Source organism: Hippopotamus amphibius, chromosome 8 (genome assembly GCF_030028045.1).
Source record: "Hippopotamus amphibius kiboko isolate mHipAmp2 chromosome 8, mHipAmp2.hap2, whole genome shotgun sequence".
NCBI classification, from domain to species: Eukaryota; Metazoa; Chordata; class Mammalia; order Artiodactyla; family Hippopotamidae; genus Hippopotamus; species Hippopotamus amphibius.
The window spans coordinates 8,269,041-8,295,149 of NC_080193.1; the positions used below are offsets into that span (position 1 = coordinate 8,269,041).

The window sequence follows — 26,109 nt, forward strand, 5'->3', positions numbered from 1 at the left end:
AAATAATAAAATAATCAGTTCGCCTCCGCCCATCCCCTGGAGTCAATGACAATCAGCATTTTGCCCTCCTGGCATCACGCAGCCCTTTCTGTTCCTGCTGCTGCTGCCACTACGGTTATTTTAATGTGAATATGAGGGGCTTTGCCTAAATTGGAGTCTCTCTTTACCATTGTTAAAGAAATGATTCAGAAGATCCGAGGAGTAACACAGGGCAAACGGCTCGCCCCAGGAGTGGTGGGCACTGCCGTTCAGAGGCAGCTCACCTTTGTTGGGGGTTTACGATGGGAGGGGTTCAAACAGGCTTGGAACTGAGCTCTGGTGTTTACAACTCTGCATTCGTTTCTTGAACAGGGAAACCGTACGATCCAGCCATTCCACTCCTAGGTATTTACCCAAGAGAAAAGAAAATAGATGTCCCTACAAAGCGTTGCCCATAGATGTTCACCGAAGCTCTGTGTGCAGTGGCTCCAAGCTGGAAACAACCCAAATGCCCATCAAAGGCCGAGTGGATAAGCCAGTGCTGGGCTCCGACGCTGGGCTACCCATACAACGGAGCACTACTGGGCAATGAAAAGGCATGGGCTATTGATACACATGACGTCATGATGAGGCGCAAAGGAACGATTCTGAGTGAAGGAAGCCGGACCGAAAAAGAGCCCTGGTTCCATTTATATAATAAATCTAGAAAACTGAAAGCAGATCAGTGGTTGCTTCGGGGGTTGGAAGGGGCAGGCAGGGGGATGACAAACAAGAAACTTGCGTGTGCTGGAAATGTCCAGCGTCTTTACTGTGATGACAGTTTCGACAGCTGTACACAGATGTCAAAGCTCACCTGCTTATACGCTTTAAATACGTCCCACTTACTGTATTTCAATGATACCTCAATAAAGCTGTTTAAGAAAACTGAAACTGCAGAAAGCATCAACCATAAACCTGTTATACCTAACAGTTATTTTATGAGCTTTTATTTTTTTAATTAAACAGACTAACTGAAAATACTTTTTAAGCAATTTAATTGCTGGTAATGTTTTCTCCTTCTTCTCCTAGATGACACATCAGGGTGGGGAAAGGAGCAGGGACCATAATGGGGGAAAATTGAGGGGGTTTCTATTAACATCTTATACCTTTATTAATTTCTTAACAAAGCAGACATTCTTACATAGGAAAGCCATGTCTCGCTTCCTAGTTGCACAGATAAAATAAATGCCTGATGATTATATTTGCAAACAGTATTTAACACCAAAGGACAGGGAATCACAGCCCATCATACCGGAAGGGGCTTTAAATAAAAGTCCCAACACTAAAGGAAAAAGTCTCCTATGGTCATGAGAGGTTTCTGATTCTTTCCTAGGTCTTGGAGATCGTAAAAGCCCTCTTTTCCAATAAGTATAACTACCCACTGGGAAAAATGGAAGTGCCAAGCGGCTCCTTACCTTTTCTCTTGGTTCTTTAGGAAGCTCACTGCTCAGTTCAGAACTCCTCTCGTATTTGACTTCGTTGCATGAAGCGGCACTTGAAAACCTGGCACAAGAAATCCAAGTTACTTGTATGGGACCAGCAGCTGTGACTCCCTTCAGCCCACACCCCATAACTAGCTCAGAAACCCAGGGGTGAAATCAGCACTGAGATCATCAAAGCAACACTGCCCGATTTCCTTCGAGAAGGGACACGTCCTTTTCAGTCGCCAAACCTCTTGGGCCCGGTGGAGACGGCCTACCTTAAGCACAGCATCACTGGGGTAGCAGGAGCCCCAGGCTTGGGTGAAGAGACCTGGGTGCTAGTCCCAGGGCTCCTGCCTCCCCACTGAGGGAGCTTGGGTCAGGCTTGTGACCTCACCAGAGCCTCTGTCTCTTCATCTATAAAATGGGGATAATTAACACCTCCCCAACATCTTTCGTAGGGTGGATAAGAGGCTACCCAAGGCCCTAATAGCTACCATGAGGGCGTTTAGAGAAGAGTGAAGATGCCCCAGGAGGGATAATTAATAGTTGCAGTCCCACCACGGGCTGACCACAGGACTCGGGGGCAGTGGGCAGTCAGGGAATGTGTTGGGGCTCAGGCCTGCCTCTGCCTCTCCTGGTGACCTTGGCCCAGTCATTATCCCTCTCTGGGCCTGTTTGCCCACTGTAAAGGGGAAGAGGGAGAAAGGGGAATTCTGGAGCTAGACTTCTTCCATCTTTGAAGAGTTCTCTGGAGTGGAGGCCAAAGGATTAGCTCAGGGCTGGAGGCTGCAGAGAAGAGGGAGGTGAGAGAAATCAAACTGCTTGAACTCGGCCCACACGCAGCAGTCCAAGATCTGCCTCCTGGGAGGAGTGGGGCTGTGCCTGCGTTGTTTCTAAACCTGGAGCTTCCATTTCCCCACCTGTCAGATGGGAATAACCTGAGACACTGCAGGGGATGCAGGGAGGGGAGGTGTGTGAGGTCCCCGACACGAGTGCCACTTTCTCTGTTTTCTGTGTTTATTTTATTATTATTATTTCTTTTTTTTCCATGCCACGTGGCTTGTGGGATTTTAGTTCCCCGACCAGGGATTGAACCTGGGCCACGGCAGTGAAGGCACAGAGTCTTAACCACTGAACTGCCAGGGAACTCCCCCCTTTCTCTGTTCTCTGAATTCAGGGTTTCTCAAGCCTGGCTGCACGTGAAAATCACTTGGGGGCTTCCTAGGTAGCGCAGCGGTTGAGAATCCGCCTGCTAGTGCAGGGGACACGGGTTCGATCCCTGCTCCAGGAAGATCCCACATGCCTCAGAGCAACTAAGCCCGTGGGCCACAACTATTGAGACTGTGCTTTAGAGCCCATGAGCCACAACTATTGAGCCCATGTGCTGCAACTACTGAAGCCCATGCACCTAGAGCCCATGCTGCGCAACAAGAGAAGCCACGGCAATGAGGAGCCTGCGTACCACAACGAAGAGTAGCCCTTGCTCACCACAACTAAAAAAAAGAAAGCCCGTGCACAGCAAAAAAAAAAAAAAAAAATCACTTGGGAAACTTTTAAAAGCCCCCGAGATATGGCCCCTCCCCAGACCAGCCGAATCAGATTCTCTGGGGGTGGGGGCCAGGCATCGGTATTTCTTTTTTTCAGGTCATTCTAAATGCTGAGAGCCAATGGTTTAATTCTGGCCGAGCTGGCTGCCCTGGTTCCCAGGGCAGGGAGGGCAGTCTGCCCAGAGCTCCCGCACCCTGGAAGCTCCATCCCTGACCAAGTATGTCAGCGGCATGCATGTCATTAATGAGCTGGCGGATGCCCAGGTGGCATCTCCCTGTCCTGGCTGAGAAGCCCCCTGTGGAAAAACAAAGGAGCAAGAGATGTCAGAGGCCAGGCCAAGCTTGGAAAATCATCATTAACCTACAGGATTAATCACATCATTTGGAGCTACCACGTACTGAGGGTTCCCCTGGGCCGAGCGATTCTCAGCATTCTCTCTCTGAATCTTTGCAAGTCTTAGCATCATTTCTATTTTGGAGATGAAGAAACCGAGGCTCAAGTGGGGAAGCGACCTGCCCAGGTTCCCGTGACCCATCTGATTTCGTTTCTTGGGCCATCCGTGGAGGTTTAGGCCGTATACTAAGTGTCCTTGGGCTTTAGGAAAGGAAAGCTTAGCTACGGAGATAGGCTGAGCTGGAACTGCACCAGGCTCCTGACTTCCTCATGGTACTTCACCTTTCCCCTTCGAATCTGAAATAGGCACGATACCACCCCCTGAAAAGTGCAAAGAGGGGGAGGGACAAGGAAATGAAGCTCCTGGCCCTGCTGCCGGCACACACAGGCGAGCTGCCCTGTCTCTCCACACCTCAGCTTCCTCATCTGAGAAATGGGAGCTCATGCCCATTCCTCTGGGGGCTGTGGGTAAACCTAGATGGGGTGAAGGTGCTCAGCATGGAGCCTGGCACCCTTCCGTTTCCTTTCCCAAGGGGTGTCAGGGGAAGGGTTGAGGCTCTCGAAAGCTGGGGGAGGAGGTCCATGGGATATTCCCACTTACAGTTTGGTCAAATCCGCGGACAGTGGCCGCGCCTGGACCGCCTTCCTCCTGATCTCCGGCTTTGCTTCCGCGCTCTCGGTGGCCCAGCCTCTGATCCGATGCTGGACGCTCACACCCGCTTTCTCTGGCTCTGGCGGGGCCGGCGGGGACGCAGGGGTGGCTGGTGGGGGTTCAGACCCCGCTGCCAAGGCCGGGGCACCCTCCTCCCCAAACAGGCTGATGTGCTTCTTCACGCTGCCCCTGGGTGTCTGCTCTCTCCCCACCCGGGTTTCCCCATCAGCCAGTCTACTCTTGACCTCGGCGCTTTCTTGGCCTTTTCCAGGCCTGGGCGAAGGGGACTGGGGGGACTTGGCTGCCTTCTCTGGCTCCCCATCCAGCTTGGCTTTCTCTTCCCCAAGATTCCGGGCATTGGTTGGGGGGACCGTGGCCGATCCCCCCGCAGTTCGGAGGCTGCCCGTCTCCGCCCGCTTGTAGAGCAGCTTCTCCTTCCGTTCCTGGATCTTCCTGGCCACCTGCAGGAAGTCAGAATCCGGGTCGTGAAGGGGAGCCTCTGCTCTGACCAGACACTCCCCGTCCACTCTGGGGTCTGGGTCGGGCCTCTCGGGCCCCCGCCGCTGGGCAGTGGACCCTGCTGTGGCCTCGTCCACCACCTTCCTCGCCAAGGCCTGTCTGCTCTCGAATGGGGCCGTGAGGTCCACGGACAGAGGCCTGGGCCTCCTCACCCACGTCTTCTCGGGAGGGGCGGGGGGCGCCTTCCCCGCCGCGGCTGCCCCACCAGGGCCTGGCTTCTGAGGCTGAATGGACTCGATGAAAATGGCCGACACAGGCCTCCTCTTCAGGCGAGGCCTGGGCTCCAGAGCGGGGCCACCCGCCTCCTCCACGCTGCTGGCCTTTGACAGGGGCTCCTCGAGGCCCATCTCCCCTTGGGTGGCCGTCGGCCTGGTGTCCTGAGACAGGGAGGCCGGCCGGGGAAGGATCCCTGCAGGCTTTCGGGCCGGCACGGCGGGCTTGGCGGCCACCTCGGGCCGGGAGGCGGTAGCAGGCCCCTGAGACGCGCCCGCGTCGGCCTCCTGAGCCCCCCGGCTGACTCCCTTCCCCAGGGTGGGCCCGGCTTTGGTGGTTTCAAAGAGAATCATGGTGTTGGCGCTGGGCCGCAGAACCGTGGCCTTGGCGAACAGAGACGCGCTTCTCGGGCCGTCAACGCCCCCGGCCTCCTGCCCCACCAGGCCGGGCATCTTCTCATCCAGCCCCTCTGCCGCGTCCTGGGAGGGCCCCCCGGTAGGAGACGGCCCGCTGCTTGGGCTGGGCCTCGAGGGGGTCACGTCCGCGGCCTTCTCCTTGGAGAAGGGCTTGGGGGCGAGTCTCGGCAGAGGGAGTAAGCGGACGGGACTCCTGAGGGGGCTTTTTCCTTCCAAGAGCAGCGCGGAGGGGGCCCCGGAGGCGCCGCCTGCCTGACGGAAGTAGGTCCGAGTCAGGGCCTCCTCCTTGGAGAGCTCGCCCAGGCCTGGCACTCCTGTCAGAGAACTTATGGTGCCGACCTCCACCCGCGTCACCATGGTTACCACTGTGGATCCACGGGGAAGAACATCAGACACGGAGAGGCAACCACTACACAAAAGAAAAAAAAGATTAAATTTAAGATTCAGTCAGTGTCTGGATTGAAGCAGAGAGATTTGGGGGACGGGGATCAAGAGACCAGAGCCCGGGGTCTGGACGCCAGCTCTCCACTGACCTCACCGGGCAAGCCCGGGCCAGTGCTTCCACCTCTCAGCTCTGGGCAAGGGCAGTGGGCTAAATGGCCTGACTGTGAAGCTCGTTCCAGCTCAAAGGACACGGAAAAGGTGCCAGCGTTCTCCTGGACCGTCCCGACTCGGCTAATCTCGAGGCCAGCTTTGAAGGTATAAAAGTGATGATCTCTGCTTCACAGGTACGGAAGCCAGCTCAGAGAGGCCAAATAACCGACCTGAAGTCCCTCAGAGAGTAAAGAGGCAAAGGTGGGATTCGAACCCAGGTCAGACTCCAAACTCCCAGCGTAAGCCCTGGTGAGGGTCCTGTCACGCCACAGTGTCGTCCCATTTCAGAGCCTGCCCACATCAGGCTGGATCCTGATCCTTGTCACAACCAAGCACAGAGAGGGTAGGTGACCAGTCCCAGCTCACACAGCTACCCAAAGCCGGTGTTCTTAAGGTCACAATGTTGGTCAGTGGCCGTGGAATTCCAGCCCCCCAGACCATCCCTTATCTCTCCACTCCCCAGCTCTTCCAAAAGCCTTAAAAACAAACAAACAAACAAACAAACAAAAAAGCCATCCTCATTTTCCACACCACCTGCTGTCATTATTTGTTTGCCTTTGAGTTCTCTTCGGTTGAATGCCTGTTTTATGCTGGCTTCCTTCACAGGCTCAGTAAGTAGAGTATCAGCTAAGGGCGAGAGTCTACCATGAATGAGGGCCTCAGGTAAGCCAAGTGCTCCCTCTGTTTTACAAATCACATCCTCCTTACAACCCTACGAGGCGGGTATGCGATCATCAGCCCCAGTTTTGCAGCCGCTCAGGCATAAAGCCCCTTGTTCCTCCAGCCGCGAGCTCTGCGCTCTCAAGACAGGAGCCCTCCTCTCTCATCCATCCTCCAGTGACCCCGAGAGGCAGGGGTTATCCTTATAAAGATGAAGGGAGAGGGGCCAGAGAGGTTGCCAACCATTGCATAGCTGAAACTGGGTAACAAGCCCGGGACCCATTCAACTCTGCCTTTTTAACAATTAAGTCCTGTTCCTTTCTGGTCATAAAAAGTGCCAGACAAGTTGCTGTTCCTGATTCGTCCCCAACCCTAACCCCACCTTCACGCCGGTGCTCTCTTTCCTTCCAAAATTGCCCCCAGCCTGCCCCCGTCTCGATGGGCTGAAAGTAGAAGGTATTTTAGTTCAATGCAAGCCTCCCGCTTCCCTTCCGGGGGCCCCACACTGCTGCCCCCAGCTCTGACTCACTCGGCAGCCTGCAGGAAAGAAAGGCAGACAGATTTTGATATTTTCTCTTCCTTACACGCTCGATGGTGCTAAACGGATGCCTTCTCCCCAAAGCAGAGAACACTGTCTAGGCAGAGTTAGAGGCAGAGGGGAGGCACAAAAATGGAGAATCGGAATATCAGAGACTTGGGAGGAATCCGTCTGCAGTGACCCGGGGCGGAGTTCGAAGGCACGCAGGGTCCTGCCCTGAATCAGGACTGTTCAACGTTAGAGCCAAGCTCCCGTGACCTCTGGGACACAGACGGAGCCCGGACATGAGACACAGGACAAGAACAGGATTCAAAGGACAGAGAGAAAATTCCCTGGCAGAACCCACAGGAGCCCTTCCCCTCCACCCCCTACCCCGGACTCTCCAGCCCCACTTACCCGAGCTGGCAGGTCCTGGCTGGGGACGTGTGACTGCCGGAGAAAGCCAGCGGTATCGCGTCTCATCGTGAAGAGGGCTGTCCGCACACTCCCGTGGCAGAAGCCAGAGGGGGAGGGGAGGCTCGTCCCAGCAGGCTGAGTTTCGAGCAGGTCTGGGGAGACACGGGGCGACAGCCTCGGTTCCGGAGTTCCAGCAATATGTGCACAGACGGAGCAAAAGCTTTCGAGCTCCAACTGCGTCTGCTGGCATCTCTGCCAGCTTGTAAAACTCACGCTCCTATCAGCTTTGCAGTATCGTCGCCTTATCTATACACGTGGGCATCAAGGGTGCTGAGTCCACAGTAGGTGCTTAATAAAAATCTCCCCCGTTCCTCTGATACATGTTTATTGAGCACCAACTGTGTGCACAGGGATGAATAAGAAATATCCCCTGTGTTCAGGGAACTCAGAGTCTTGTGTGATAAACACACACGCGCACACACACACACACACGCAATTACAACACTTGGCAATAAACACCATGGTTTATAAAGGGGGACATGGGGGCACAGGAAAAGGAGGATTAACTGCCTAGAATTGGGAGTGGTGGTCCCGGAAGACTCCCTAGGCTTAGAGGAGGTAACTCCTAAACACCCAAGGAGCTAGCTAACTTGGGGGCTGTCTTCCCTGGTTCTCCTGCTCGGGAGTATTTGGACATTGCATCTCTTGGAGGTCCTCACATGTCTCCTCAGGGCCTTTGCACGTGCTGTGCCTGCTCTCTGAGTTATCCCTGTTGCTATGCACAGACGCAGGCCCACCCCTAAGATCACAGTCCAGACACAGCTGCCCGCCTCCAACCTAGTACAATCTCCCTGTTACATGTCCAGAGACCCACAGACACTTGGCTGGACTCCTCACAACCACACAGTTACACTGAATAGTTCACGATCCTTCACTTCACATCAGTGGGAAGCGACCAGAGGGTACCCTGAATCCTAGCACAGTAGCCTGGCAGATAAGAGCACTGAACACATAATTACTGAGTGAATAAATACACAAAGGAAGAACTACTCTCCTGGCCCTGCTCCCTACCCTTTGAAGATTCTGAATAAGTGCAAGAGTTCTGAGTTTCACGACACTAAGCAGTCTAGGTCACAAGATGAGCTCGTTCCTCTGGCTCTGGCAAGCTCTGCCGTGGCCGTAGGGCAAGTGCTACTGAATGACAGAACCAAAGAGCTGTGAAGAGCTTAGCTGGGAGCTCCACCTGCCCACCCCACTGAGAGGCCCCACCAGTTTGACCTGCCTGGGACAGGCCACTGTCAGAGACCTGCTGTGACCACATTAATCCCACACTGTCACACCAGCTCATCTGCCCAAAGGTGGAATGAAAGAATGCTTCTCTGCACAGCTTTTCCTGGGAAGAACCACCGAGGGCACTGTTGCTGAATCAGGGTCGATGGCTCACAAGTGTCACCCCAGTTTGGGATCTCTGAACCCATCTCAGTGACCACATTGCAGGGAAGGAAGAAGGGAAAAACAAGGGAAAGACTCTTGGTCCCCGCCCCTCTTAACCAGAACAGTGTCTCTGTTATTTGTAATCTGCTTTCTATCTTGGGCTCCCTCTCAAGTTTCCATTTAAAATGCCAGACAGATGCCTGGTCTATAAATATGGTTGCATGAACTAATCAATCAATGAGGAATCAATCAGTGAACAAAGGGGGGGGAAAAAAGAGCTTTTAAACCACCATAGTGGATAGCTAAATAATATCTGAAGTCTTTCCCAAACCTAGAAACCCATGATTCTCGGGTTTTCCTTTAACCTGTTGTAAAATACAAGGAAACCGACTGAAATGTTCGCTTTAAAATCTTGCTTTAAATGCATCACATATGTTACGCTTAATTTAAGAGATGTTAGTCTCTTCCAAAACATTTCAGAAGCCCACTCACACAGAGGACAGATGCTGTTTATTCCCGGGGTGGCCTCGCTCGCTCTTTTTAAATATAGTAGCACGATGGCCAGAGCCAGGTAAACAAGAGCTCCCTGGAGAAAGCAGGGACACCAGGTATGAGCCGTGTCGGTTTTATCTACGAATCACCGTGGAGGTGGGCATGGGGGGACAGACAGGGAGTCAGGCTGATCTGGGAGGTCAGGAGGTCAAGAGGCTGCGGTGGACCAGGACACGGAGGATGGGGGGGCAGCAGTGGGGGTAGTGGTAAGTGTACTTCTGCTGTTGCTGAACCTGCCAGGCTCCATCTCCCTGAACTGATCTGCAAGGTTTGAAATTCCCATTTCCTGCAATTTCATGCAGAGAAAATCACGTTGCTGGGCGTCTAGTCACTAAGGCCAATAGTTGCTAAAATTAGACAGGCGTCATTCACGGGCATTCATCCCGTCATCCTTCCAACCTTCCTTCTACAAGCCAGGCTCTGCGCCGGGTGCTGCAGGCACAGCCGTGGAGCGCGCGGGCTCCCGGGGAATCGGAGAGAACTTTACAGGGACAAGGCAGGAGAAGCCTCTCCATTCAGAACCCAGCCGTTCGGCAGCTTCACTCTCAGATTTGGAGGCGTTGACTCATTCTAACAGCTGCTGCCGATCTTTCATAATTACACCCCTAAATCCGATCTGGGAGCTCACAGTCATTCACTCAGCCGTCTCCGGGTGCTGTTTCCTGGGAATGCCACCATCTGGTGAGGGCCGTGAGCCAGTCCTGACACCTTCCAGCGTCTTCCAAAATGTGACCTGGGCTCCCAAGTCTGCAGATCCATCCCATGTGGGGCACCTTGCAAAGGGCCAAGTGCATGCCCAGGTCCCCCCCCCGCCCCAGGAGAGCAGGGCTGTGGTAAACGCATATGCTTCGTTCACCTGCAGGCCCCGGATGGAGGGGGACCAATGTCTAATGTCAATGGAGTGCATGCATCCTCTCCTCTCTGTCCCCAAGGCTGCAGCCCTAGCTCATTCATTCATTCCTTCCAATACGCAATTACTGAGCACCTACCATATACCAGGCTCTAGGGACACAGCAGTGAACAAATCATATAGAGAGCCCTGTTCCCACGGGGCTGATAATTGTGAAGATGGGAACAGACAGTAAATGACATAAATAAATAAGATGCATAGAACATTGTTAGGTAAGTGACTTTCTCCGCCAGTGCCTCCGCCAATCTGTTCTAGCAGCAGCCAGAGTGATTCTCCACTATGCAGGGGCCACCATGTCACTCCCCTGATCAAAGCCTGCCCTTGTCTCCCCACTGCCCTCTGAACGAAGATCAAACTCCTTCTCTGAGGCCGGGCAGGATCCGGATCCTCTTCATCTCCCCAGCTTCAGTCTCATGACTGACACCTCCCCCTCCGTCTGTCTCTCTGTCTCTCACACTCAACTCATATACTTACTTCAGCACATGAACCCCAGACAGGTCACAAAACGCTCTATCCTTTTCCTTGCCTTCACGCCTCTATACTACCATTTCCTACTGCCTGACTCATCTCAGCTCCAAGCAGCCACCTCCTCCAGGAAGCCTTCCCTGATGCCCCAGGGCGGGTGTTCAGGTGCCTCTTCTCTGCTCTGGTATCTAACTCCCAGTGCAGACCCCACACGTGGTAACTACTTCTAGACTGGAAGTTTCTGGCCAGGAGGGTCCTGGGTCCAGTTCACAGCTGTACCCCCAGGGTCTGACTCTGTACTGGACGTGAACTCAGGGTGCAAAAAAATACCTCAAGGGAGAGCATCTCTGAGAGAAGAAAATAATAGTATCCAATCCAGGTGTGGGTGTGGGAAACTGACATGCTCATCTACTCCCAGGGACAATGTCAGTTACAGAAGCAATTTGGCAATATTCACTTTCCACTCATATTTTTGGAGACCCCATCAAGACTCAGGACCACACTAAGTGACTCTGTACACCTTCTGCCCTCTCTCTTTACTATTCTCAACAATCTTGTGCTTTTCAGATTATTACCACCATTCTACAGATGAGGAAAATGAGTCAGATCTCAAGTTAGTGAGGGGTAGTGTTACAGCGAAATCTTCTAACTATGAATCAAGCACTTCCCCCCCCCCATATACCTCACCCCCAAGGCATTCATTTATTTTTGACTCAGTAATCCCACTTTTAAACACGTGTCCTATGGAAGGAATCTAAAGGAAGAGAAAACCATACACACAAAGATGCTCTCCGCAATGTTATCCATCCAAGTGCAGCAATAACATAGCCTGGATTTAGGGTGATAACCCTTATTTGAAAAAACCCAGGACTAATAAGCCATTTAAATGTGACAAAGGTTGCAGTGTCAGCAGACAGACCAGATCTCCAGTTCCCAGCCTGCCCACAGGTGGCACAAAAATCCCTTCATACCACATGGCCTGAGTTTGTGATTGGAAAAGATGGTTGCCATGGCTACCATGGCAAAAACCTAGAAATAATACACATTCTCCACAAAAGGTTAAAGCCTCTCAGCCACATGGAAGGGGCTATTCTGCATCTCTTGAAAGCGAGGGTTGGGGGATGGTCTGTGCAGGCAAGTGGGAAGAGCTTATGAGAAGGCTGTTGGAGGGAGGGTGGTAGACGGGATTGTTATTTTTGTATTCAAGGCTGTGACAACGGAAAAGATTGTTTACACCAATGGTCAAGGTCTGGAAGGGAAAACGGACAGGTGAAAAAAAAAAGTGTTGGGGACCTGGGGAGGAATCGTTGTTATATATATTTTTTTAATTCCTTTTCATTTCAAGATTCCCTTTCAGGGCTTCCCAGGTGGCGCAGTGGTTAGGGGTCAGCCTGCCAATGCATCGATCCCTAGGCTGGGAAGATCCCACATGCCGCGGAGCAAACTAAGCCCGTGCGCCAACTACGGAGCCTGCACTCTAGAGCCCGCAAGCCACAACTATTGAGCCCATGTGCCACAACTACTGAAGCCTGTGTGCTTAGAGCCTCTGCTCCGCAACAAGAGAAGCCATTGCAATGAGGAGACCGCACACCACAACAAACAGTAGCCCCCACTCACCACAACTAGAGAAAGCCCAAGCAGCAACGAAGACCCAACGCAGCAAAAAAAAAAAAAAAAAAAAAAAAAAAAAATTCCCTTTCATTTCCATTAATGTTATTTGTGCAAACAGATTTCTTTTTAGACCTCAATACAGGAAGTTTCCCTCTGAGCTATGTTCTCCCCATCAATTCAAAATGTAGATGTATCAAGGCTCCCTTCCTGCCCACTTTCAAAGCTTTCAAAAGCTGAGGATAAAGATGGCTATTATTTTATTAAGCACATACTGTGCGCCAGCAGCTGTGCTAAGTGCTTTACGAGGATGACTTCACTTCGTCCCCTTAACAATACAAAGAAGCAGGTTCTGGGACTTCCTTGGTAGCCAAGTGGTTAAGACTCTGCGCTTCCACTGCAGGGGGTGCAGGTTCCATCCTTGGTTGGAGAGTTAAGAGCCTGCATGTGGTGCAACCACACAAAAAAAGCAGCAGGTCCTATTATGAAGCCCGTCTTACAGATGAGGAAACTGAAGCTGGAGTAGCAGATGGATCTGCCGTGGGCGGCGGGAATTATGCTGATCCACCCTCCCTCCCTGCAAGATTTCTTCCAAAGTGCACGTGGGCTTCACTAGAACAAGTGCTTTTTATGATGTTCAAATGTAAAGGACACTTCACGCTCATTAGGGTGGCTACCATCAAAAGAACAGAAACAACAAGTGTTGGTGAGGATGTGGAAAATTTGGAACCCTTGTGCACTGCCCAGGAAAACAGTATAGTAGATCCTCAAAAACTAAGCATAGGGACTTCCCTGGTGGCTCAGTGGTTAAGAATCTGCCTGCCAATGCATGGGACACAGGTTCAATCCCTGCCCTGGGAAGATCCCACATGCCAAGAAGCAACGAAGCCCATGGGCCACAACTACTGTGCCTGCACTCTACAGCCCGTGAGCCACAACTACTGAGCCTATGTGCCACAACTACTGAAGCCCTTGTGCCTAGAGCCTGCGCTCTGCAATGAGAAGCCACCGCACTGAGAAGACTGCGCTCCGCAACGAAGAGCTGCCCCTACTTCCCGCAACTAGAGACAGCCCGTGAACAGCAACGAAGACCCAACACAGCCAAAAAAATTAACTAATTAATTTTTGAAAAAGGAGAACTTCCTTTCTAAAAAAAACAAAAACAAACAAACAACCTAAACATAGAATTACCATAAGACCCAGCGATCCCACTCCTAGGTGTGTAACCAAAAGACCTGAGAGTAGGGACTCGAAAAGATACCTGCACACCAATGTTCAAAGCAACATTGCTCACAGTAGTCAAAAGCTGGACACAACTCAACTGTCTGTCGATGGAGGCACAGATAAAATCCATCCAGTGGAGTGTTAAAGAGGAAGGAAATTCTGACACATGCAACGTGGATGAGCCCTGAGGACATCATGCTAAGTGAAATAAGACAGTCGCAAAAGGACAAATACTATATAATTCCGCTCACATGGGGCACCTAGAGTAGTCAGATTCACAGAGATAGAAGTAGAATGGTTGTTGCCGGGGGCTGGAGCATGGAAGGAATGGGGCTTTATTGTTTAATGAGCACAGAGTTTCAGGATGAGAGGATAAAATAATTCTGGAGATGCATGGCGGTGATGATTAAGGAATAATGTGAACGTACTGAATGCTGCTGAACTACACACTTCAAAATAGTTAAGATGATAAATTTTACGCTATGTATATTTTACCACAATAAAAAAAAAAAGCAAGAAACTAAAACCAAATATAAAGGAAACCTAATGCTTAAACTCTAATTACCACGTGACTCAGCTCATGGGGACCCATGTCTTTTAGGCAAATCTCCATTAAAACCACTTATGGTCCACACTGGGTTCTGCTCCCCATCCCCACTGGGAATGCAATGAGAAGAAAAAGAGACCCCATTCCCGATTACAACAGGTGATACAGTCTAGCGGAGGAGGAAGAGATGAAACCTCATAAAATTTGAGGGGGGGGTGCCCTAATAGGGGCAGAGTAGTCAGGGATGCCTTCCTGGAAGAGGTGACATCTCAACTGAGACTGGTAGGAGTCAGCCAAGCAGAAGAAAAGGTTGGAGCCAGGAGAGGGAACAGCATGTGCAAAGGCCCAAAGGTAGGGGAGAAACACAGTCTTATAGCATGAGCCTATTCACTTACCCTCCTTGGGGCAACGTAGGGCTATCTTGGTGAAAAGTTTGAGTGGCACAACTTTCTAAAAACCATGTGCTTTTGTTGGGTCAGAGTTGCATTGGAGGGAGGGTACAAAACACTGGTCCGTGAGTCAGAACTGGGTGATTTTAGTCAAGGTGATCACAGATCCTGGTTTACTTGGGACAGAACACTTTCATTCTCAGAAGTGCCCAGGTTTGGACAATAAATTATTCCACCATCCTTTTTTAAAAAAATTGTGGTAGTGAATCACATAACATGAAATTCTTCGTGTCAACCATTTCAAACCGTGAAAGCAGTGGCATTTAGTAAATTCACGGACTTGTGCAACCACTGATGCTAATCTATAATAGTTCCAAAACATTTGCATCACCCCAAAGGAAATCCCATACCCAACAAGCAGCCACTCCCCCTTCTCCCCTCCCCCAACCTCTGGCCGCCACTCTCTGCTCTCTGTCTCTACTGAGTTGCCATTTCTGGATATTTCAAAGAAATGGAATCGCCCAGTATGTCTTTCACCCTAGTTTTGGTCTCGGTTCCTCCACCAATTTGCAATGAGAGCTTGGACAAGTTCCTTCCAGATTCTGCGACTGTGATTTGGCTCAACCCCAGGACTTATCAGGTCTGCATCACGCAGCTTCTCTCTGGCCCTGGCTTCTCCCCCGTGGAGCCCAGTTCTCTGGATTCTGAGGTGCGTGTTCTGCATCCCCTGGTCCCCCACGATTCCTTCTGAATACCTGGTACTCAATAAAGGATTGCTGAGGCACTCAAATTAATTCTCATTCCGTGTTAACAGACGTAGTGAGAGCTAAGTGTCCTTCTGAGTGTGTGTGATTTCTGTAGGAACCGCCTTAATTAGCATAGCCTTGACTTCTGTGTCAATTTCAAGTTGTAATGAATTAAAGAGTTCAGGGCATCTGACCTTTCAGACTCTGGAATCCAGAGGAACAGTTTGAAGGGGCTTTTCCCCAAATGGCCTGGATCACCAGATGTGCATGGTACACATTCACACCCACACAAAGGGTCCTGTGGTTTATGTCAATAGAAAGGGTTTGGGAAATGCCGGGCTCAACGGTGGTAAACGAATGTCCTTCCGGCAAGACTTGCCGGAGACTTTGGTGACCTGATTGGCATCTTAAGGCACTCCAAAGCATAATCCAGCTGGTACAAGAGTGTAAAGCAATTATATTCCAATAAAGAGCTTAAAAAAAAAAGAAGAAGAAGAAGAAGAAAAAATGTCCATGCACTTGGCTGGAGAGGATGGAGAGGACGGAACAGGTCTAGAGCAGGGGTCCTCAAAGGGGCAATTTTGCCCCCAGGGGACATTTGGCAACATTTGGTTATTTAAAAAAAGCATAATCCAAACTGCTTCACCCCAACACCCCTTGTCCAGGTGTAACTGCTGATTTGGAGAAAGAATGTTACAAGTGACCTTTATGCCTTTATTTAAACATCCGCCTTTTCAACTTTCATTGGCCTGTTCCTTCCTACTATTTGTGCTATTTCTGAACTGGCTACAGCACTCACTGAAACCATTAATCAAGCAGATTTTTTGGGTTTGTTTGTTTTTCTCTGGATCACGGATGGGCAAACGACAGTCTGCACGCCACATCTGGCCCACTGCCTGTTCTTGCAAATAACGTTTTATTGGAACATAGACATGCCCATTCATTTGCGTGTTATCGAGGGCTTCTTCCAACGTATGAAGACAGACCGGAGTGGTTGCCACAGAGGCCCTATGGCCCAGAAAGCCTAAAATATTTACTCTTTGGGCCTTTACAGAAAGAGTTTGTGACCCCTGCTCTAGACTGTTGAGATCTCAGTCCCCTGAGAGACGGGACCCCTCCAAGGATATGACATTTCCCTCTTTAAAATATCCAAAGCTCTCACACTATTCTGGCAGAGACCTACGCCTTCACTAGATCTCTTCAGGTTCTCCACATTGGAATTGCAGAAAAATTCAAAAACATAAATGAGCAAAATATTTTTAATAATCCTAAATCCCATCACCTAGAGCCAGCAGCCACTACTAGCATTCTAACGTCCACCGATCTGGCCATTTCCAATGTAAATGGGAACTTTTTGTCAAAACTAAAATGGAATCAGGTCACACATGCTATTTTGGAACTTGCTTTGTTTTGTTTAATTTCAAGATACGTTATAAACACTTTTCACATCAATAGCTGCACAACCTCTACAGCCGTTTCTCATGCTTTGAAGTTTCCCATTACCTGGATATCTCATCATTACCGGGACTCCATCCTCCACTGTTGTATCCTTTGGTTGTTTCCAATCTCCGACTATTAAAACCAACACTGCAATGAAACACCCACATGCAATGACTTTCCCAAGATAAATGTTACCTAGAAGTGGGCTGGCTGGTTCCAAGGGTGTACACCTTTTTTTTTTTTTTTTTTTTTTTTAGAGCTTTGGATATACGCAGAATGGATCTTCACACCCAAGGGAAAAACGTCCCATGCTGACTTAAGTCAGAGCTTAGGAGGCCAGGGCTCTTAACCTCTGCCCTGGGGCAGACCCAATAAAGATGTCTCCTCAGCAATAAACCAGGGCCCTGGGGCTGACTGTGCCATCACTGGCAGCTTTACTGGCTCTCATTTACTGCCGGGCCATCACACACTTGACTGTAAGATTTGCAAGGGCAATTAGAACGGCTCACAGGGAGAGGTGAGTCTGGGCCCGGCCCGGCTGCTGTGTCCGGCCTGGCTCTGGAAAAGTGGGCAGGAAGGAAGCCCCATCCCGGAAATGACGTTCACAGCAGAGGAAATTCAACCTCAGCACTTAGTTCAACACGACGCACAGCACAATGCTGGACTCGGAAAAATGTGAGCATGATATGCTCTCTCTTCAGGGAGCCTGAGGGGCACATATTGCATTTCAGAAAAATAAATAAATAATTCCCTCTGAGCACAGATAGGTTTCTGGAGGAATTAGCTTATTTTGGCCCAAGAACTGCCTTATGTTCAAACTCAGACCCTGGGGAGGTCTGAGTATGTCACTCCCCAGTTCCAAAATAAATGTCCCCCACCCTCCATTGCCTTGGGCAAGGTATTCAAGATGACACCCCCTCCCCCGCCCCCAACACATACACACAGGCCAAAACTAACCAACCTGGTCTATACTATAGGCCCTGCCTCCACTCCCAGATTCCCAAAGGGGCCCAATGATCTGAGCATCTTTTTCACTTATTTCTCCTCTGTGGAGAGAAGATTGATTCCTTTGGGCACAATTTCCATTTGCCCAAATCCCATCCATCCTTTTAGAGCAGACTAAGAGACACCACTTCCAGGAAGCCTAGGCTGATTTCCTAAGCCAAAGCATCTTCCAACCTTCTCTGGCTATTTACCTGATCATCATGACTTGTATCAGAGATAAGCCTGAGGTTCTCCCCCTTGCAAGATTTACAGATCCCTCCACAGCCCACCCAGGACACAGACCCTTCCAGCTCTGGGTTCGCCTTCCCAGAACCTAGTTGATGCCTGGCACGGGGAGGGCAGAACAGGAGAGTGCTGGGTTCCCCAGAGGTGGGAGGCAGTCCATGTGGGACACAAGATGGTCTTTGGTAACACTTAGGATGCTCTGATACCCAGGCACAGCATGAAGCTTCTGTGAATGACATTCTGCGAAAACTGTTTCCTTTCTGATTCTCATTGGTGCCTTCTCATGAAGTCCCTGAGCCCGTCTCTGCTTGGTGCCACCATGACTTTAACACCTACACTATCTGCTACTCTCTCAAATTTAAGAAAGAGGACACAGCCCCAAGCTTGGACCATCAGCTGCAGCAGCAGCTTTTGAAATATAATTTTATTTTCATTATATTTAATTTCACTGCTGTTTTCAATTTAAGACAAGTGACACTGGTTTGCTATTTACAATAGAGATTTTCATAACGGTTCTTTTAAAATTTTATTTAACTTTTGGAAAAGTGAAAGTCTAAAAATAATGGTGGTACAGGGGTTATGTGAAATGGCAAAAGCCCACGTGACCGGAATTCACCAGTCAGGTGGAAGGAACATGGCACTGGAGTCAAAAATAGGCAGATGCAGCTTGTGGTGCTTCCTCCCCATCTTCCTGCCTGGAACAAAAATGTGATGCCTGGAGCCAAGGCAACTATCTTGGGATCATGGGATCACATGTGATACTTTAAGGACAGCGACATGGAAAAGACCTCAAAGACATAGCTGAGCCACTGTACTAACTGAACTGTTCTCCTCTGGATTTTTATTGTTGTAATTGTTATGTGAAAAATAATAATATACTGTTTAAGCCATTGTTAAGGTTTCTGTTATATGAAGGCAAAAGCATTCCTAACAGACAGAGGGAATTTGGTACAAATTGGTTAAGGGGACAAATGTCTTCTAAGTAAACATAGTGAATGTAGTCGTGCTTTTGACAAGCCACTTCATCCCCGAAAGCTCAGTTTCTTCATGGGTAAATTAAGTTTAATGATACCTACCTCAAAGGGCTCTGAGGATTAAAGGAGATGGTACATGTGAGACACCATCAGTATACTTGGAACATACAAAGTAGGTTTCTGCAAATGCATGATAAATAAATGAGCAAATAAATAGAACATAAAGCCTGATGGACGGATTGGTGGGTTGGTGGATTTTTTTTTTTTTTTTTTTTTTTTTAGCTAGACTTAAAGGAATAGCTCTCTGCTGAAGGAATTTGGGAGAAACAGTGGTTCCGGGGACTCCACCCTTATGCTCAAACTGTACCCCAGTTGCCCAGCTAGGGAGAGGGAAAGGAAGGGTGACTGGCTAAGTGGATACCATTCGCCAGGATGGCCTAAGATCTAATATCAGCCTGTCATCTACACAAGCCTTGATTAAAATCAGGGGTAAGTGCCAAAGAACATAGACACCAAAGAGTATCCCCCCAAAACCAGGCGCAAGAAAAGCCTGAAAGGATGGTCAAGACTGAACCGGCATCCGGGGGATGTAAACGGTTCCAGGCCCACCCCCAGCCGCTGCACCCACTGCACCCCGCCCCCCGCGAGCCATTGTCATTGGGTGCCGCCCACGGTAACGAGCCTGCAGGGACGGCTGACATGTCCTCTCCTGGTTTTCCCAGGAGGATAACTGTGCCTCCCACGCCCTTCAGGCAACCAACTGACTCCTCCTCCTCTGGGACCAGCTTCCCAGCACTCCCGTAAACCTGTCAGGGCCTGGCGCCGCTAGCCTCGGGGCACGACAGACAGGCCCTGCTCCTGGCACAGAACCCAGGCCTCCGTGGAGCTGAAGAAACATACCTGGCCCAACTGCCAAAAAGAGAACCCAATGAACCATCCCAAGTTTATTCAACTGCTTTGTCCTCCGACCTATTAAGTACTGGGCCTTGGGAAAGCTCGGTGTTAATAATTACCAGCACCAGATCACTAACACTAATTGAGCACTGATTTTGTGCCAGACGGCATCTTAAATGAATTTCCCCACTTAATCCACCTTCTGAGGTAGGTCACATGATGAGGCCCACTTAATGGATGACACAAGGAGGCCAAGGGAGGTTTAGCAATTTGCCCACGGGGTGGAGCCGGGATTTGAACTCAAGCAGCCTCACTCCCAATCCCACCCAGTTCATCCTCTGCTGGGTTAAGTCCTGCCATCCCCTTCCCTACCCTCGACCCCCACCCCTATGCTGGGCCCTGTTAATCTCTCCAACAACCTTTTGGGGCTGATGCTATTTTTATCCCCATTCTACAGATAGGTAAACTGAGGTTTCAAAAGGCAAAGTGATTGGCTGAGGTCAACCGCTTAGTAAGTTAGCAGATGGGGGACTCTACTCAGGCTGACTCCAGAGCGTATGCACTTTGCCATTTTATCATTCACTGGACGCCCCATTCCTGCTCGCTTGGACCTTGACGGTATCAAATCCTACAGGCAGGTCCTGGCACTGCACTTTGCCATGTAGCTACTAAAATTTAAATGTGAAGTGATTAAAATTAAATACAATTTTAAATTCAGTGCCTTGGTCACATCAGCCCCATTTAAAGAGCTCAATAGGCAAGGGAGGCTGGGTACCTTACTGGACAGTGCAGAAAGTCCTATCAGACTGCACTGTACAATCCCAATATACAGATGTGTAAACTGAGGTTCATAGATAGGGAGTCACAAGGGTGAGAAGGGACTAGCTGCACTCAGTCCCTGGATCTGGATCTTCTAACCTCATTCTCAACCTTCTCAACACAGGGAAGGCCTGGGCCACAGGGCTGGCTGCCTCGACCCCAGGCCCAACCTTATTTAACGGAACCACGAATTATTCACCCACTGGAAGGAGCTGACCTTCAGCATCACCGAGAACAGTTTATTTTGACCTCTTTCTCTCTCTGCCTTAAACGCAGGGTGAGAAGCGAGGAAGGCAGAGGAGAGGCCTTGGTTAATGAAAGGCTCTGGTTAACAGCAGTTCCAGCCACTCATTACGGGCACGGAGCACTTGTGGTTTAGACGGAAGAGTGCCACGTGTTTGAGTGATCAGCCAGTGTCCCTTTGACCCCCAAATCCATCATCTTTATCAACTGGCATACAGCACTAAGAAAGCCTCTATCTACAGGGCCCAAATTACACCATCAATACATGAGGCTAACACGGTTCAATTTCTGAGGTAACCTTTGCCACTTACAAGGATAAAAGTGGCTCCCTGGGTGATACACAAGTTGTCAAGAGCACATTCAAATCGTTTACACTTTTAACTGGAGGCAGTTACAAACAGTTTTGGGCGGGGGGGGGGGGGGGGGGGGAGGGGGATACAATTAACAGTAAATTTTAAATTCATTCCCTGGGGGCGGCAGGCAGGGAAATGGGTGAATTGAGGGCCAGAGACGGGAGGGAGATTTCTCGATGTCTGCACTTTGGTAACTTAGCATTTTGAGCCTCGTGACTGTGTTACCTGGCCAAATAAATAAGTAAAAGTTAAATTTTAAAAAGTTGGGGTAGGATATGCAGCATGGAGATCCCGTTTCCTGCTTTGTACAGATGCACATGGGTGGGTATCTAAATGTGAATACACGGATACTTAGAGAAAGTGTGAGGAGAACATATAAGCAATGGTCTGAGAGGCTGACCCTAAGTGGGAGGGAAATGAGACTACAGGGGATTTTAATCTTTGTTTTCCCCTTATTTATAATTTATGAATTTTATACCATACTAAATAACAAGAATAATTTCTATTTATTGAATGTGTAGCCAGTCTGCAGGTGAAACACTTTATGGGCAAAACCTCATTTCTCCTGGCAATCTCTGAGGCAGGTAGCCGTATCTTACTCCCATTTTCTAGATGAGGAAACTGAGGCTCAGAGACACCAAGACCACGAAGCCCACCGTCTGGATTCCTTTGCTGTGCTGACTTCGGATCAAATGGATGTGCTCATGATAGAAAAAAAAAAAAAAGCAACGTTTTTGAAAAGCTAGGTGTGTGAAAGCAGGAAGTGAAACAGAATAAATTTCTGACTATAATATGCATGTCAGAGAGCCCAAGCCTTTCTGGAGAAGGTGCAGCAGATGCCGCGGGTACCCTGCCCTACACCCTCAGCACCCACCCCAAGATGCAGAAGGCTGCCTACTGAAGATGCCTGTGAATCTCTGGCTTGGTTTCTAGCCATGGGAGCAGAGGCCAGAAGTGCCGGTGGGTCAGTGCCCCACTGGCAGCCCTCCAGCATAGACGGAGGGCAACTATTGTATCAATACCCCAGCTCCCTCCCTCCCTGGGAGAAAACTCCAAGGTGCACATTCTGACCTGCTCAATGGCACATCCTATATTAGCTCCGCGACTTGCCTGTCCCACCTCCACACTCACCTGATGGTGCTTCCTGTGAGGTAAAACACTAAAGCTTCTAGAAGGAAACATGGGGTAAACGGATCTTAAACAAAATGAAGTAAAACTTCTGTTCACCAGAAGACACCACTGAGAGAATGAAAAGGCAACACAAGGACTGGGATAAAATATCATACGTACAAATGATATAATATATAGTATTTCATCTATATTATGCTTATAAATATGATTTACATTATATAAAATATATCATACATATATACGTGTGCACAGGTGTACACACACACACATCTATATGTCACAAAGGACTCCATCCGGAATACAGAAAGAACTCTAAACCAATACGAAAAAGACAATCTGGCTTGTTGTTTGCTTTTTTTTAAGGACAGGAGACTTGAATGGGCACGTCACACATGGAAAAAAAATCTCCAAATGATCAGTAAGCACACAGAAAGATGCTCAGCTTCACTGGTCACCCGGAAAACACAAATTAAAACCACAATGAGACACTACCTGACATCTACCACAATGGCCAAAACAACAGAGACTGACGTCAGAAAGTGCTGACGTGGGGGAAGTGGAACCATTTTACGTTGGCACAAACACTTTGGAAACTGGCAGCACCTACTCAAGCTGACCTGCATCCAGCTTATGCCCCAGCAATTCTGCTCCTGAGTTTTTACCCAACAGAAAGGAGTGCTCAGGTCCACAAGAGACGTGTGCACAGATTTTCACAGCCGCTTCATTTGTCACAGCCAAAACCTGGAAACCAGCTAAGTCCATCCATGGTAGCCTAGATAAAGTACAGCATATTCATATGACGGGATATAACACAGCAGTGAAAACAACCAAACTATTGCAACATGCAAACACGTGGATACGTTCATAGACATTAAGGTGAGAAAAACAAGCAGGACCCAAAAGTACTCGTACAGTAAAACCACACTAATGTGGAGTTCAGGAAATAGGCAAAACTTCTCAGTGGTGATAGAAGGTAGGTCTATGTGGGGAGTATTGGCTAGGATGGGTATAATGAAGCTTTCTGGGGGTCTAGAAATATTCTATATCGTGATTTGAGTGGTGGTTATGTGCTGTGTTCATATGCAAACATGTGCCCAGTTAACACTTTAGACTTGTGTACTTTACTGTGAGTTATACCTAAGAAAACAAAACCTCAAACTTCCAGTGGCCTCCAGGTGTTTATGAAATGAAGCCGCACCCCGCACCATAGCCCTGCCTCATGTGCCCCTACCCACCCCAGGACCTCATCTTTTACCAAATTCCCCCTCCCATTTCCCCGGCTCCACCCATCCTGGAGATCTCAATTTGCTTTGACCTGCAGGTAGTCAGGATCTGTAAGAATTCACCCTCAGACGGGAAAGAGACCTGCAAGGAAATGCCGGTCATTTTTCTTTTTCCCAAGTGATGTCAGTACCCACGTGTGTTCACGCAGCAACAGCTCTCTGATAAGATGCTTCTTCCTCCAGGAAGCCTTCCCAGAGCTCTGCCCCCACCCCAGGTAAGACTTTCATTCTCACAACTCTGCTTCTTTGTGACACTGATCCTACTATTTTAAGCCTGTTGACTTGATTGTCTTACCCCCTGAGGGCTGAGACCCTCTCTGTCCTGTTCCCTTCCCTGTTTTATCATCAGGGCTTAGCAAGTCACCTGGCACATTGTAGGTACACAATAAACACTTGCTGAAACAAATGAATGTTTGAAGGAGAAAATGAGTCATTTGATGGAGGTTAAAAATGTGATGGGGCCAAGAGTGATTCTATGCATCTCCCTCTGGGGAAAGAAGGTGAAATCTGGGCCCAGAGAGGGTAAGTGACTTGCCTAAAGTCACACAGCCAATTAAGGACAAATGGAGCATAGAACCACCAGGAGACGCTGTTGCTTTCTCCCTCCACCAGATCCCCTTCCCTGGTGCTGCACCCTCCCGCAGCTGCTGTAAGGGTTATCTGTTCAAAGATACATACTTTTCCAGGACAGTGGTCCTTCAACAGGCCAAGACCTCCAATCCTGCCCGCAAACCCCCTACCAGGGCATCCATCCTATGACTAAGATATGTGGGATAGAAAAGACCACTTACCCTTGCATCAAGGCAGGATTCATTCTGTGGCTCCAGAGCCCCCAGGGGTCAGGCTGAAGCTAAACGTGGGTGAGACCACAACCCCTCCCCTGCCTGCTCCTCTTTCCCTCATTCCCCCACTCCGGAGAGCACCCCTCCCCCATCCGGTCAACGCTTCCCTTCTCGGGAACCCTACCTAAGACAGACTCCAGGATGCACCATCTCGCACAGGTAAGTCTAAAGCGAATGACAATGACAGACTCAGGATGGTCCAGGAGCCCAGCTATGAGAGGCAACATCAACAGAGTGTGTGTGTGTGCGCGGGTGCTGGGGGAGGGTCTACCCTCTGCTCCAAAGTCCTTTTACTTTTATCGCTAAAAGACACGCAGAAGGACCCCCATCAAAACCTTCTTGCTTTCAGCCACCAGCAGTGAAGCTCTGAAGCATCCCTCCCCTCCGAGAGCAGAGAGGGCCCTCCCCTGAACCACCGGATGCAACCACCAGCTCTGAGAAGAGCCACCTGGGCAGAGGAGAGGGTCCGTTCCCTGATGAGTCATTTCAAGCCCCTCCCCTGAAAGCAACCTACCCGATCTGGTGACAGAAAACACTACAATCTCCTAAATTCGGATAAAAACCACCTGCTGTCCGTTCTTCCAGACTCTAATTTTGCCCAGGGTAACCAGCAGGTACTAAGAGCTCAGAGGGTGCCGAGCTTGGGGGACTGGCAGCCAGGAGCCCCCATCCTCCTCGCCCTGTCTGCGTCCCTCTGTGTGACCGCGCAGAGCATGGACTTCCAGCGTCAACCAGCTGGGTGTCCAATCCCATCTTGACCTCACCAGCTACATGACCTCAGGCAAGTCACTCCACCCTTCTGAGCCTTGGCTTCCTCGAGTATAAAATGGAATCATGGGTAGGTTTTCATGCGTTTTTGTAAGGATTAAAGGAGATCACACCCGTGCAAAGTGCTTAGGGCTATGCCTGTGGGCGCCACATGCCTCAAGTACGGTCCTCATCAACAGTATTATTACTAATCATTTAGAGAGATGGGGACGAGGAGGTGGCCTGTGGAGTTAGACCTGTTGGCTTCTGTACAAGTGCAGGAAAGACGTGGGGAGCTGGGGGAGGGACAGGCTTTGTCCAGCATCCCAAACAACACAAGGAACCAAAGACGCTTGGGAAGTATATACAGCAGGCGCTCAGTATGCAGGAGCTCTGCTTACGATACAATTCCTCCTGAGAAGGTGAACCCAAGAAAATGATCTCTCTGGGCTTGGAGATCCTTTCACGCCCAAAGTGGCAACTATGTACAAATGGCCCCAGATCTCTGGCAGAAACACCACCCCCCTCTGTCTGCTGCAGCCGGCAGGCACCCGCCAGAGCTTGCCACGCTGTGTACGCCAGCCACCGGGGAGGAGCCTGCCTGCTGTAGCAGATGCTGTCACAGCCCCACCCAAATCCTCCTGGCACAGGTGGACAACTTTCCACTGCTGGTGGGACAATTTAGAGGCGTGTTCCATAGTCTCCCTGAGGTTCCCAGCGCACTTTATGCCCCAGCTGCCCCCAGAGATATCCTGATTGTTGGGAAACCCTAACGATGTCCCACCACCCAAATAAATCACTTGCCCTGCACCCTTGACTCAGGCTCTGCTTCTGGGAGAGCCCAACCTAAGACACCTCTCTTTTGCTAGAACCACTGACTCACAAGAGCTGGACTTGCTCAGAACAC

The 26,109-nt window shown here is 49.8% G+C and overlaps 1 protein-coding gene across 5 annotated transcripts in view; it reads right to left on the reverse strand.

The window, feature by feature from the left end:
- Positions 1-26,109, reverse strand: part of KIAA1671 (KIAA1671 ortholog) — a 186,227-nt gene that overhangs the window by 127,116 nt on the left and 33,002 nt on the right. For 4 of the 5 annotated variants that reach the window (XM_057745207.1, XM_057745211.1, XM_057745206.1 and 1 more), the window contains 3 exons: positions 7,372-7,523; positions 3,985-5,592; positions 1,434-1,521 (listed from right to left, as the gene is read on the reverse strand). In XM_057745207.1, the coding sequence (XP_057601190.1) occupies positions 1,434-1,521; positions 3,985-5,540 (1,644 nt within the window). In that variant the 5' untranslated portion in view covers positions 5,541-5,592; positions 7,372-7,523. The remainder of the gene's footprint in view (positions 1-1,433; positions 1,522-3,984; positions 5,593-7,371; positions 7,524-26,109) is intronic. The other variant, XM_057745209.1, reaches the window with a different exon arrangement.